The sequence below is a fragment of the Coptis chinensis genome, chromosome 1 (genome assembly GCF_015680905.1).
Source record: "Coptis chinensis isolate HL-2020 chromosome 1, ASM1568090v1, whole genome shotgun sequence".
Taxonomy (NCBI): Eukaryota; Viridiplantae; Streptophyta; class Magnoliopsida; order Ranunculales; family Ranunculaceae; genus Coptis; species Coptis chinensis.
In genome coordinates this window covers 10034535-10050103 of record NC_141456.1, presented here as the reverse complement: position 1 = coordinate 10050103, position 15569 = coordinate 10034535, and the positions used below count along the sequence as shown (strand labels likewise).

The 15569-nt window shown below is 35.7% G+C and overlaps 1 protein-coding gene across 12 annotated transcripts; it reads left to right on the top strand.

Annotated features, from left to right (window-relative positions):
• Nucleotides 1-5157: 5157 nt before the first annotated feature.
• LOC147522002 (signal recognition particle 19 kDa protein-like) lies at nt 5158-12723 on the top strand. Of its 12 annotated transcripts, XM_086590202.1 has the most exons (8): nt 6012-6233; nt 6819-6997; nt 7127-7226; nt 8372-8447; nt 10750-11179; nt 11446-11627; nt 11772-11844; nt 12240-12723. In XM_086590202.1, exons 2-4 carry the CDS (start codon nt 6824-6826, stop codon nt 8383-8385), a joined length of 288 nt encoding a protein of 95 aa, XP_086446328.1. In that variant the 5' UTR covers nt 6012-6233; nt 6819-6823; the 3' UTR covers nt 8386-8447; nt 10750-11179; nt 11446-11627; nt 11772-11844; nt 12240-12723. The 12 variants fall into 12 exon arrangements, with proteins under 12 accessions (XP_086446286.1, XP_086446278.1, XP_086446340.1 ...); XM_086590214.1 differs by lacking the exon at nt 11446-11627 and having other exon boundaries at nt 5165-6738; nt 11016-11179; XM_086590208.1 differs by lacking the exons at nt 10750-11179; nt 11446-11627 and adding an exon at nt 9482-9649 and having other exon boundaries at nt 5168-6233.
• Nucleotides 12724-15569: the final 2846 nt, after the last annotated feature.

Sequence of the window (15569 nt, the reverse complement as noted above, 5' to 3'; positions counted from 1 at the left end):
TTTGTGATATGTGGTATGTATTTGTTGGCGTTATACCTCACATGAGGAGAGAAAAGGAGTTGATTTCTGCTTAGAGAAGTTTAAGTGCGACCCGTGCTCCGATTGGTCTTGACCCAAGCGCACCCTGCACCCAATCGCCTGGACATTGTCCAAGGCCAACACAATTCCGAGCGCGCCCCGCGCCCATGCCTATTTTGGCAGAATTCTATTTTTCGGAACCGCGAATTTTGGCTTATATGTTTGGGTTTTTGGCAAAACCAAACACACGAGAGGCAGCACAAAAGTCAGAGAAAACCCAATCTTGAAAGCTATCAAGATTGAGAGATAACCTTTACAGAGAGACAACTCTGTAAAGAGATAAGAGTGACCTAGTAAGATGAGAGACTGAAAGGAGAGATTATAATCTTCCTTCTTACTTTATAAAGAACTAGCTCTTGTGGAAGTATGGTAGGCACCATTGGCCGAACCACGGTAAATCTTTGTGTTATGGTTTGCTTTTACTGCTTTACATTATTATTTATTGTTAATAGTTGTTTAGCGAGTTTGGCATGTTAGTATAGATTGTAGTTGATATTTAGAATTTGTCTGAAGTTGAATTGTGTTCAAATACAAGTTATCTGTGTAGCGGGGGAATCGATTGATATTGGTATAAACCCCAACAGCATTGACGTCTGTGCATACCTCGCATACTAAGAGGTGGTATGCAATGACACTTGTGCATACAATTTTCTCTGTGATGTTTGGTATGCACAGACGTCTGTGCATACCTCGCATACCAAGAGGTGGTATGCACCGACACCTGTGCATACCGGGGCACTATTGTCTTTTTCGGACAAAAGTCAATTATTGTCTTTGAGAGTGTTTTTGAAAGGAGAGTGGGGTTTTGATTTGTTATTTCGAAATTATGTCATTTTCAGTTTTGTCCCATGAAAATATAATGTGAAATTAAACTGCCACGTATGCGCTTGAACGACGTGTTGACGGCTTCCCCTGACCAATTCGTTAAGTTCGTTACCCTAATTAACGGGAAAAAAAAACGTATATTATCTCGATTGAAATTTTGGGTAAAGTTCGCTATCCTTTTTGACTATTTATCCTAATAAATTTGTAATTACCAATGATTTAAAATGTAAAAGGGAAAATCTATATAACAAATAAGGAAAGTGGGGGGCCTGTAGGGCCTCAATCCTACGGTTTTAAGCCTCTAACCCTGTTTTATGGGCTTATGACGTGGACGAATGTGAGATTATCTGGTGGTATGTAGTTTTAGTGAGCTCAAACAGGCTTATAAGATCCCTTATTTTGTTTTCTTCTCCAAAAAAACTAATGAGATGCTCCATCACTTTTTTGCCTCATTCCGACCGCCGTCATCGCTCCTCGCCTTCGCACTAAAGATGCGCGTATCTGTGCCGTATGGCACGGGCAAATACTAGTGTGTAGACAATAGGGTGTAGACCCACTAAAGATTTTTTTTTTTGGATAAACAAACCCACTAAAAAGATCCTATAAACAACGACATTTTCTTCGATGCGCCAAAAGTCAAATGCACTCAATCTGCGCCAATCCACACCCTTCATCCACTCAAACCAAGGGCTGAGGATATAATGCACAAAAAAAAAAAAAATTTGAGCGGCTAAAATTTTCACAAAAACCCAAATCCCAAATCAAAAGCAACAAATTGCGCTCATTCCATTTGAGTCTACTCAACGTGATGCACGTTAAGAAGCACTCATAAATAACTAACAGGGTACTCGACCAGAATCTCCAATTCCAAAGGCCCAACGCTGTCACACAGCAGTACAGCACACGAACAACATATGTGGCTTCTGTTTCCTTTACGTTTACTACTATTACTAGTCACCAAGTCACCCTGTTCTTAGTTACCAAAAGAGAAAGTGACTCGGTTCTTCATCGTCTCAACTTCTTCACTCCTGCACATTCTTCAAAGAAAGACTAGTGTGCGGAGTAAAATAACGTACGTGCATAGACACTTTTTTTTTTTTTTTTTTTGGATAACCAACTCACTAGTTACTACTACATCTAACTCACCGATTCCATTGTCTGAAATCGTTGTTCAAGGCAACAACAATCACAACCACACGCACCACTTTCACTCCTTCCATTGGAGTGAAGATACCACCAATGTAAGTTCTCAGCTTGGAAACTATTCTCTTTCTGTCAATTGTAACGCTGTTTTGATTATTTCACTCTGTATTGTTTGATGGGTATGTTGTGTTTAGATTAGTTTCTTGCAAAGTTCTAATCTTGTTTGAGTTGTTTCCTGTTCACTGACTTTTGTGCATGTTCATCTTCTTAATAGCAAGTAGTTTAAATGGAAAGGCACAAGTAACATTAAAAGCCCATGTAAATAGTTGTGATCCTATTGTCCTTCACTGCATCAACACTCTATCTCACTCTTAGAACTAACTCCGCTACATAACAAAATTAAATTGATATCATGGTCCTAATCGCATATAATGTGATGATCTAGACCAATAACTTTCATTTTTTTTTTTGATCGATACGCAAACGCATGTACAAATTGCTAGCGTCTGTGATGCCCACTTATTATTATTATTATTATTTTTATTATTATTATTATCATTATTATTTTGGTCTGTATGGTCCTGTACTCCTGTTTGTCTCATTTGTTTTTCTAATCTTTATTTGTTGTTTTGGAATTTTTTGACTAAATTACCCAGTTTGTATTCTTTAATGGATTTTAATGGAACATTCTGTTTAGTACTAATTAATAAAATGTATTGAGGATTATTTAATGTTGTCTACTTGTCTCGGGCTCTCGGCTTTAGGTTTCTGTTTACTCATTTGATTCCTTTTTCCTCAGCAGAGATTTGGTTTGGGGACTTTGGTCAATTGACTTATTGCCTAAAGACTCATAAGAACAAATTAATAATAGTAATGATGTTAGCTAATAAGTAAATGAATAGATACTGGGTCTTTTTTAAGCTCATATTATGAATGTTAATTATGACATTTGGATGAATTTCGGTCTTTTCATCTTTTGATGCTTATGGATCCCCAATTGCAACTAATAATAGGGTGTCATCCCTTAGCTTCTCTTTTACAGTGTTATCTGTAATAGATGGAATAAAAGGAATAAGAGAACCGTTTCCTTTAGTTTGTAAATGGAAGTACTTGATGCAAAACTATGTTTGTTCTGGTATGAGGAATTAGATTGAATTATCATGCAAAAATGAAAGTGAAGAGAGCGGGAAAGTCTTAGAAAATACAAGAATAGATAAACAAATTTTGGGATTATGACAGCATCAAAGAGACTTTCTTTCCAAATAGTGGACTGCAACTTCTATATTATTTTCATTTTCTTTTTCTCGAAGAGATCTTAATCCTGCTACGGGAGTTTATATTTCATTTTTCCAATTTGAATTGCAAACTTTTCAGCTCTTGTTGAAGCCCTTTCTGCAGTAGTTCTGATCGCTTTGTTTCTGCTTCAAAAGTTCGGCACTTCAAGAGTGAGTTTCCTTTTTCTCTTCAGTCATGGTGCCTGGACCTTAACTACTCCAGTGGTGGGGATCTATAGCATTATACATTATTTATGTACCCATGAATAGTTATAGCATTTATCACCACATTACATCGTACATTTCATTTCTTCATGAGAAATGGGAAGGAAGGTTGTGGAGGGAAGATATTATTTCATGTATTATCTGAAGTTTATCATTACCTAGGACACTGTTATTGTCTGCCAAGTAATACGATAACGCCCCCCTCCCCCCCAATGTCGTATTTGAATACTTGCAACAATGATATTGCTTGTTTTTTGGATTAGATTCTCAAGGACTGTTGGCAGATCTTGGTCATTTTAGTAAGCACTCAATTCAGGTAAAGTGAATTTCTTGCAGAGTTTATGGTATTTCATGTTATTCTGTCGGAACTTATTGCATCTTCACCATTTGCCCCAACAGCGCAACAGATGGCCTTTCTGTTCACAATATATCCTTCATTGATCCTAACATATGCCGGGTAGAAGACATATCTAATCAAGCACCCCAATGATCACGAATTCACGATTATGCTGTTTACAAGTTTCTACCCTCTACTGACCAATGTTCATTGTTGCCACACTGGCAGCAACTGTACGTTGCAAGCCAGGCATTGATATCAGCCACATTTTCTATGATCAAACAATCAGTTGTGCTGGATTATTTCACTCGTGTTAAGCTGGTGCGTACTTCTACGTACAAAGAAGGGGAGGTTTACTCTCCTGAAGTTAATTACATCCTCATGATTATATGTGCCAGTTTGTTTGGAGATGGGAAAGATCTCGGCAATGCATTTGGTACGTAAACTACCTGATCTTATGGTTTATTCTTGAGTTTCATTCTTTTATATTTTCTATTAATAACATAATAGGATATGCAAGTAGCACATGTGATATCTTATGCTCTCTAGCTATGGCTCTAAGTGTTTGTGGTTGGTTGTTGGTATTAAGGATGAGATTGACCTATGTGGTATACCAGACAATAAAGACCGATCTGATCTGCTCACAGCTGTGGATTTATATGCTTAAGGATCTATTACAGTTAATAATTTGGTGGCTACTGCTTACTTGTTTGGGTGCAGTAGCTGAGTCTAATTTAGTTTTTCCCTCCACAACACATGCTCGCATTCATCCCTTGTGCAATTCCTTTCAGCAGCAATTTCTCCACCCAATGTGTTTGCCATTGTTAGACAATTCAAGTTATCATAAATTACAACTTTGTCCAGTACTAATATTATTCAGGCGTTATTTGATCTTGCAAATGACTAATTGGAATTTCCATTTACAGGTGTTGTGGACATGTGGCCTGTCTAGTTACGCTAATCACCACCATACTACTGGTCCTGCTCACTATATGGAGGACCTCAGTCCTGCTGGTCGCACTTTACTTTGTCACGTTTGTTGAGTTTGGGTTGGATTCAAAATTTCAAGAGGGCAATTGATAGTTTATCTCTAATAAGGTTTGTTTAAACCAGTGCAATTACGCGTTGTCTGAGAGCATATATTTGAGTGTGGGATTCAAATCCGTATAAACCATTCTGACTTTCGTATACGTATATCCATTGCTATATTTTTTACTGAGAAAGAAATGAAGACTTCTATGGCATATATTAAGCAGGGATGTGCACTGATCGAGAAACATAGCACAAAACAAATCTTGCAATTGACACTTCCATACAAGCACCGTAAGACATGAATTTGCTTATTTGAAAAACAAACAAATGGCTATAAAATTATAAAACTGCCTGCATTCAACATAATTGGACATGCTTGAGATTCAAAACAACAGAATTTTTTTATTACTGATACTAATATTGGGTATTGAAATATTGATGACTAACAAGTAACAACAACCATATACCAAATTGATATACAAACCAAAACTTTCAATTCCTTTCCTTCACAGTAAACTCCTAAAACAACATTCCACTAAAAACATCACCTATTCCTTTCCTTCACAGTAAACTCCCTAAAACAACATTCCACTAAAAACATCACCTTGAAGAACTCAAACCAGTCCATCGACGAGATGTACAAGGCTGTAACAAAGACGACTATCGACCGCTCTAAGTTGAGCAACGATTTCAAGATTGCTCTCAATTGCTATATGGTGTGGGTGGTTTCTCATGCTCTTGAGTAGGTGATGTTTTTAGTGGAATGTTGTTTTAGGAAGTTTACTGTAAAGGAAAGGAATAGGTGATGTTTTTAGTGGAATGTTGTTTTAGGGAGTTTACTGTGAAGGAAAGGAATACGTTCATAGCATTGATAACTGAAAGATAACTCTGGACATTGAATCCATAGAAACTGTTAACAGCTGCTCCAAAAAATTTTGTGAAAAGAGAACCTTCCAAACTTGGAAGGTTAAACAGATCAATACCCTCAACTACGGATACCGATCCACCATTGCATACCCCAAGTTTTTCCAACTGAGGAATTGAATAGGGAAGATGACGAAATGAAATATTAATGAGGAGAGAGAATCGAGTGGAGCGGAGTCTTTTTATAGACAACTTTGGGTGTGTGTTTCTTCTTAATGTTATCTAGCCGTCCAAACCGAACAAAATATACGGTCCCAAACAAAACACGTCATCGATCCTTGTAAACTTTAGTTGACCAATCAAATACTAATGTTTTAAAATTCACTCCCAAAAATAAACTGCTCGATTGGGGAAAGTTTTGCAAGGAGAGAAACAACGACATCACCAACAATAAGGTATTCTTCGAATGCGTTCAAGTATCAAAATATACTTTGAGGAAGTTGTTTACTTTCAACAACTGATTTCTTTTACAGTACATAATAAAAACTATTTACTGACTAATATTATTTTCTTACAATATCAGTAGAAACTTTTCAAAAACTTTGTTTTTTCATGTTTTTTTAAAAAAAGATGAATGTATTTATGGGAACGCTGGATGATGTTTTCTTTTTGGCTACAAAAACTAGACAATACATCTTTTTTACAACTTTTTATACCAAAATCTGTTTTACTAACTATATGATGAATGCCTATTTGGGAACGCTAGATTATGATATTCAGTTCTCTTCTATCAAAAGAAAAATAAACAAATGGCCGTATATATTATCACTAGTACGATCTCAGTGTCTCACCCCTGAGTCCCCTTTTTCTACTTTCACAAACACCCTTGTATTATTGCGACTCTATATAAAAACCACGGCAGATTTCGTTTTGCTCTCAACCCAGAGCTTTGACTTTCAGGTTTGAATTTTTTAGTCTGGAACATTGATATGCATCTTTACTTGTTTAATTTTGAATTAATTATTCTTTGTTTATTACAGTTGCCATGGATGAAGTAGTCAATATAAAGAAGTGGATCGTGTTCTACCCTATCTATATAAATTCGAAGAAGACGATAGCTCAGGGACGAAGGATCATTGCGAGTAAAGCATGTGAGAATCCTAAATACGATGAGATCTATGATTGTTGCCGGCATTTACAACTTCGTTGTGCACCTGAGGTTTATATCCTTTTATTTTATTTTTTATTATATATATATATATATATATATATATATATATATATATATAGCTGTAAATTAGTTTCGTTTCTAATTTTATTCAAGGTTACAATGGTTATTTCTTTGCAGAAAGATAAGGCATATCCTCGCGATTTTATGGAAAGAGGAAGAGTGAGAGTTTTGCTGAAAAAGGAAGATGGGACATTGTATAATCCAGCTGTTGCAACCAGTATGTATTTATATTTTTCGTTTTCTGTTGAACATTGCTTGTTGGATGTTGTTCTTGACTTATTGATTGAACGTATAATCAAACACGATTACCTTTTATCAGCATGACACTTTTTTTTTTCTTTTGATAGATAACCTTTATCGAAATAGAAAAGCTGCAGAAAAAAGGCTAAAATAAGAATAGACTCACACAATGATACATGGAGATGAGGGAGGTCCTCATTTGCTGCTAGCTGAAACTTGGACCCATACAACTGAGGGTTTATAAACGGCCTCTAAACCTTGTGGTGGAAGGCCTCCTTCAGGCTCGAAGGTAGCCTCAGAGGCATAAGGCTTAATTTTTTTTTTTTTTTAATTTTTAAAAGAAAATTGCTTGAAAAAAGATAAATAATCCAATAAAAATAATAAAATATTGTGTCTTATGACCAAATTTACTCAAGCAAGTTTAAAAATTATCGAGGCTTTTAGTTTTACCTTTAGAGTGACACTGAGAAGTTGTGAAGAACGGTTGAACAGGCCAAGAGACGTAAGCTTTTTTCCTGTATATATATATATTTTTCAATACTATTTGTGTGCTGGGGGTTTTGAGATTGAGGGTTTACATTTTTTTTTGGTTTACCATTGGAGGCCTATCAGAAATAGTATCGAATTTTTTGTGCTATTTCCCCCTATTTGTCTTAAAGTGTTAGGCCTAAGCCTCTTTAACTAAAATAGAAGTTGTAACCTCGGCATGTTTGAAGTTGTAGTATCAAACTCATTGGACCCCTGAACAACAAGAAAAGAAACTTCAAACTGGCCACGTGAAAGGGAAAAAATAATTGGGTATGATCCAGTAACTCACCATCAATTAAACACAAAGGTCAGAAATTTCTCATCCTGAGGTTATCAATAGTCAAAATACGGACTAAAGATGCACACCACACGGAAAAAGCAACTTTTGACGGGACACAGAAACCCCAGATGCTTCCATGGTTATTATGTCATCAGATAGCTCTCTTTTTAGTAAAGATATAATTTGCTCCCTCTGTATCAAAGTCAAAATCTTTACCCTTTGTTGAAGTTCTCAGTTTGGAGCTCATTTTTACGCAGTTATTGTTGGTGCTTGCTTTGAGTTGAGAGTGCTCAAAATATTATTTTGATCTCCAGGTTACCTTCAATGAAGCACTATATATAATCATCCCCCAGACGGTTCAGACAATTTGGGCTACTGATGAAAGATGAGGTAATTTTTTTTCTCTTAAATCCAAGGAGTTTTGTATATTAGTATTTAAACCTGTTAGTTTATATGTGAAGACTATATGATCAATCTGGTATTTTCAAATATGTTGCGGTTTTTTAATATGGTGGAGATAGAAATTTCTTCCTAAACATTTTAAAATACAATTTGACTACAATTGGCATTGTCTCCCCTATACGGCTATACCTTTCTTTCCCTTGTTTCTTGAGGGTGATGAGCTATGTTATTTTTCTAAATCATAATGTAAAGAGGCTGTGTGCTTTCTCAGAAAATTAGGTTATAATACAATACGATATAAGCTATCTTTCTGTTCGTCCTTTTTAGCAGTATATTCCCATAAAGAAAACTCTTCTTTGATATGAAGATGACACGCAACTTGAAAAAGTTTACTAGAAAGAAATAATTTTTTAGAAGACCTTAATGATCAATTTAACAACTACTTCTATTACTACATCATCCTGTTTCGATTTTTTTTTTTTGTGAAATTTTAGGTTGAGGTTCCTCTTTGCTTTTGTATGATTCCTGAAAGATTCCTCACTTCTAAATTTTCCAATAAAGGTTTTCCTTACTTTTTATTCAGCCCATCTCATAGTCTTATATTTCGATATCATTGTATGTATCTATTTAAATCATTTCTCTTGCTTTCTTTGTGTGGGTATGACTCCCGTTTGTCACTTTTTCTCAAGGTAAAAAATCATCCCCATACACAGGTGAACCCACTTAGGTGATACATGTCTCTGGGTGTGTTCCAATGTGTCAATATGCATTTCGCAGTGAAATAAGCTTTTATTTGACATTCTTATGAGATATGACATGTCTTTGTAAACATTTCAAAAATCAAAATACAATTTGACTACAAAACTGGCATCATCTTCCCTATACCATTCTTTCCCTTGTTTCTGTAGGGTGACGAGATATATTGTTTTTCTAGATTACAATTTAAAGAGATTAGTAATTTATAGGAAAACTAGGATAAGTAAAACACATAATAATGCTGTTTTTCTTTGTCTTTTTAGCAGTATTTTACCACGAACCAAACACTTTTTTTTTATATGAAGATGAAATCGATTTTAAAGTGTTTCTGGAAAGAAATATTCCTGGAGAGGAACTTAAAGACTATTTCTATTATCAACTCTTCATGTTATGATGTGCTTTTTTACGGTGCAACTTCAAGTCAAGGACTCAAGGTTTCTTTTTCCTGGAAAACCATTTCCCAGCTTCTTAACTACTCAAACTATTGTAAAATGGTTCCTGCGTATGATGGTCTCTGTGTGTGTGTGTGTCTGTGTCTCATAATAGGGGTTTGCGAAATAAAGTTTCCTCTTATTCTATTGATACTCCTCAATAGCAGAACATGCTCCTATTTTCACTCCACATCAATATGTTCGTGTTGAATTTCCATGTACTATGTGTATGTATTCTTGAGTTATGCCCTTGCTAAGTGCAAATTTCATTATGCAAAACCTTTGTCAATTTGATCAACAGTAACTGTAACTGTTTCATTCTGGAAAAGCATATATAACTTGTTTTTTGTTTAATACAATTGCGCTCAGTGCTGAGAGTGTCATATTTGTAGATTTTTGTACTAGCATCATTTTCTGGAAATATAAAGTATGCCCTATCTCATCCTGTTTAGTTATGTATCTCTATCCTTGGAATCTCACTAAATGATGTAAATTTTAAGTCCATTTCCTCCATTTCTGGTAGGCAGTTATTTTTTATCTTTATTATTTGGGCTTGGTTTGAAGGCGTTAAGAAGAGTAAAGTAGGCCGAGAAAGCCTACACTTACAATGGTAAAAATAAACAAAACAACCATACCAAATGTAGAAAGTACATCAAGTCATCTTATGTCCAAAAACAAACGACAGTCCCATCTAACCTCAAATTGCTCAACAAGGCAACTCCACTAAAATATTTGTGATTACCTTCGGATTGTTGGTGGAAGTTTTGTTACACTTGAACGCCCTAGATTGCTGTCCTGGGTCCTGGAAATTAGCCTATCCTGAAACGGGGAAAGTAAATTTTTTTACTATCCTCGTTCGCATTTTTTTTATATGTCAAGCAGATTGTTGCTTGACCATTTTATGTTTTCCATTTCCCGTTTTTCTGGGCAGCTACTTTCTTTTTGGCTTTAGTTTCGAATCATTACTTTCATAAGGCTAACTTCAGTATCAATTGGTACGTGTATGTGAACTCTAGGAAAGGAATTATTTGTGAACGGTGGGAAAGATATAACCACATATTGTGAGTGGACACTGATACTGGAACTGTGACTGCTTTCCGCAGATACTGGTCTATACTGGTTTGGTTAGTATAATACAGCCGGTTCGGTTTGGTTTAGTTCCAGAAAAATATAAACTGATAGGGTCGGTTCGGTCGCCGGTTTAGCCCCGCACCCGACCCGTGCACACCCTTACTGGTGAGGACGTTCCATTTTCTGTCTTGTGGTTTGTCTAATGTTTATTGCGAAGTGGCAACAGGATAGAACATAGATGCTATCTGGACTCAAGATGAGCCTAGTAATTTTTCATTTTCTTGGGTTATAAATGCAGTTAATTGGTTTTCTAAGCCTAGTGGATTCAACACTGGGTGTTTGGCTATTGTCATTGATGGTCGTGCATGGGAGAAAGCTAGTAATGTGGAAGCTGTACCATAATGGTTTGCCTTATGGAATCATGATTTTGTCTTGTCAGAGGTGATTTATGGAATGATGGAGGTGATCATCACAACTTTTTCCTCGCGATCTAACTTACAAATTAGGTGATAGGATTGTGCCTCCATCTTTCCATGTTTTTGTGGTGGGGTTTATCAAGATAGAGTTGAAAACCTTCAAAAGAATTTAACACATCGGGCCATTTTGCATTGAAATCTGTTACTGTTATACTGAGCTGGGTTTGAAATGTCTTCACATAAGTAAAGATACATTATGCTTCTTCTATCTGTAAAAAAGTCAAAATCATTAAGCTCCTTTTCTTTTAGCAGCACCGTTGGGTTCTTATTTCTTACTTTGCGTTGCGAGTTGAAATGATTACTATCATCTCCTGGTTGCCTTCTATGAAGCACTGAAAGATTTAACAGAGTATGGGAAGAGGAAATGGTTGCCACATACAGATTGTCATGTTAATAGTTTTTTTGAGGGATTGGTCTTAGGGGTTTTGTTGGCTGTAAGTTTTATTTTTGGCACATGACAACGGATATTTATATTCTGTAGGGGTTGCTACATTCCTCAGCATCTATTTATTGAAGTTTCTAATTTACTATTACTTCATGCATTGAACAATTCTTCATTGTGTTACTGATTCTCACAGACTTTAGTGCATATCTCACTACCGCTTTGGATGTAATTGAAACATGACTCCAAGTACAAGAACCAACTCTAAGGTACAGATCTAATTATATCTTCACAAAACAGTATAGAACCTTGAAATTCTTCTGTCTTGTTACTCTAGATAATTTAACTAATTTCCCCACCATGCTGCCCAATCTACTTGTTTTCTCTTGAGACCTTTATGTTGGATGGTGGCGAATGTTGCTTTATATGCTCAACCTTCCCGTTTCTATTTGAACCTAGGAATGTATTAAGGATTTTAAAAGGCAAAAAACATGGAGTGAACTGGGATATATCACAGTTATATCGCCTATACTTTAGAAATGAATTTTCTGTAATTTGCGAACAAGTTATATTTGACCTTGGTCTGTTGTATGCCTTCTAGATTTTGTTTCTTTCTTATGAATCATCCAATGGAATGTCCTTTAATTCTGTTATCTCTTCTTAGGTACAACGGCTAGTTGAATGCGATTACGAGGATCTGGATGGTGGAAAGTGCAAAGGGCTTGTTTAGTTAGAGGTAGTGTACCCAGGATCATATGGCATATTCCAGCCTCTGCTCTTACTTTCATGGCTGTGGAGTTCCATTTCAATGGTGATATCCATGAAGTTGCAAACTTGTCCGTAGAGAAAAAGGGTTCTACATTAGGAAAGGTGGTTTAAAAGCCATTTTAATCTAATTAATTCTACATCTAACTGTACTCATTTCCCTTGCCTGGGAAAATTCTGATAGAACATGTCAATAGTTCAGTATGATGTCCGTGAAGTTGCAGTCTTTTCAACATAGAGAAAACAAGTTCCACTTTAAAAGAGTTGGTTTTATTCTACTAATGTCCATCAGTTTTATTATAGTGATGGGCTTTTGTATCATATCAGACTTTTTTAACTGTATACTTAAATCAAGTATAGTATTAACAAAGCACATTCAGAAATCGAGAATTGTTTGAATGGCCTGTGTGTATGCATACAAGAAGTTACAGACTCTAGTTTTTTGCATGTTAAAATCGTGAGTAAGCACTTAGTAGTAGCTTGCTTGGTTCTCTGGTGAAGGTTGTGGACTGGACTAAATTTGCGTTGAGATTGAGAGCACAGAGGGAGTAAATGATCGGTCATGGTGTGTTCCGCACAATTGCTTTAAACCCAGAATACTTCTGTGAATAGAACCATCTCAAAGTAAGCAAGAAAACAACCACATACGAACTCCCTGTTAGCTACAAAATATTTCTCTACAGGTTCCAGCACATCTGTATTAATCTTTGTCATGATGCGACTGACGATATACTAATATACTTCAACAATCGAGGGGACTGTGGGAGTGCCAGTCACCCAAATGCTGTAATGTTTACAACTCCCCTATGTTGTGATACCATCAGATGGTCTTAACTGAATCACCAACTACTATAGTTGGCGAATTACCATGAATGGAATTAGTTGCAGTGGATTAATATTTAGAAGCAAATACGACTCCGTTTCCGTTTTGAATTCAAATTTGTAGGATTTAAGGTGGTGATTTTAAGAAGGCCGTTTAAATAAGAAGTTAGAAGAGTGGGCTGTGTTTGGAGGAGAGGAGGAAGAAAATATAGTAAAAGAACAGAGAGAAAGACACCTGCCGTTTTTTTCCTGCCACGTGGACCACTAGTATTTGATTTGGTAATTTTTTATTTTGGTGCTGGATCATGTGTTGTGTTGTAGTCGCGCCTGTCAAAAATAGCCCTCATACAGGAACCAACTCAGACTGACTCCAACTTGGGTCAGTTGGCTCCAGGATAAGCCATAAACCTCCTCAGGTTTCTAACCAACATGCGGAGGGGGGCTATATATATATATTGAGCTACGATTTTAACGCGCGTCATATTCAATTTTCAGTGTAGTTGAAGTGTTGAACTTTCTGAAATATTTCCCATGAAATTATGTTTTTAACTTTTCAAGTTGAATCGAGTTTAATTTTTTACTACTACACTAGTTTCCTAACAGGTGTCTATGCCACGCCACGTGTGCGGGCAATTTTGGGCAGCGGCAATATCACAAATATTTATAAAACTGAGGACAGTGTACTAATTTCCAGAAGAAGCGTCGGAATTTTACTTTATAGTTTTACCCCTCACTCACCCATACTATTACACAGTACTCTTCTTACAATAGTCGTAATAATTAAAACCATGTAGAGTTATAATTAGAAATAGACATTGTTTATGAAATCATTCTCTTTAAAGTAGTTAGATTGATACATGGTTTTGCTTAAAGCAGATAAAGGCAATATCATCAATTGACTAAAAAACAGGGGTATAATAATCAACACAGTGACTTTGCTTAAAGCATAGAAGGGCAATATTGTTAATTGACTAAAAAACAGGGGGTACAATAGTCAAAACATGAACCAAAAGATTTAGAGTTATATTAAAAAAAATACTATTTCACTATTGCGGGACTGGCAATCTTTATAATAGCTTAGATTTATAGAAACTTTTTTTAAATCTTTATTTTCTATACACAAGCTAAAAATAGCTTGTCTACCCTCCCACGGTCCCATATCTCACTTTTTGTTTAAATTTCCACTATTTATTTTTTTTGTTTATTTAAGAGAGTCACTTAGTAATGAATAGTGCTACATGGACCTACTTTTTAGACCTACTATTGTGACTCACTATCTAGATAACGTTGGTTTGCATTGCAATACACACGGGACACATATCTCTATGTAAATCAATAATTGGGACTTTTGACACATAAGTAGGTTCAAATAGTAAGTCAAATAAGTGGGCCGGTATAGTATCAATAGGCTCAATTATATTTTCTATCTTTATACACGTCTTTTGTTTGCCAATATATCTTTAATATATAGAAAAACGAGGGGTCGAGTGAATAGTGAATGTGTGTGGACGTAGGGGCATTTTGGTCATTTCACTTTTTTATTATTTTTTTTAACTTTTGAAGGGTAAAATAGTAATTTGATATTTATAAACTTAAAAAAAAAAGTCTGTAGATCCCACGTGGGTACCACGTGCACAGTAGCTAGTATATATGAAAAACAAAAAAAAATAGGAGAAAGAAAAAAAAGACAAACTTTGACCCAAAAAAAGAAAAAAATGTGAATTAAAAGTTTAAAACCAACGAAGCAAATAAGTAAAAACCTTAATTGAACAAATAAACCGGAGATATATGGTTGCTCCAAAAATAAAACAAATAAACCGGGCGATTCTACTCTCGTCTCCTTTTCTCCAATTCTCCAACTATATTTTTTTCCCCCTCGAAAAAGCCATTGTTATTTTCAGCCTACATCTGTTTCAGCAACTCCGATCCTTAGTAGATAATCATTGTTGATTATTGTTTTTGATTTTTGACTTAATTTTAACTTTGGAAAATAAAAAGAATTGAAGGTTGCTCGTATGCGGTTTTTGTTTTTTGCTCCCGGTAAGGCCCCCACGGTAAGAACTCACCTAGCCCCCGCAATTCAAGGCTGTCCCTGTGTGAGTGAAATTGTGTGTGTCACATTTGCTTACTTTACACGCAACTATAGGCTTTTGATTCTCTAAATTAAAGCTTACTAGCTAGTGTGTACATTTTGGATAAACCATTAACCATATAACATCTCCTCGTAGAAGATAATGCATGTATGTGAAAATTCATAACATCGAGGAGTCTTCTTCTACGTACTTCACTTCTTCATTTTCCAAATCTTCTTTTTAGACTCTAAATTGAGATAAAACGAGGCAAATTGTGAGTACCAAATATTGACCATTCTTCGTCGGGGGCAGGATTTAATAGAAACAATATAACT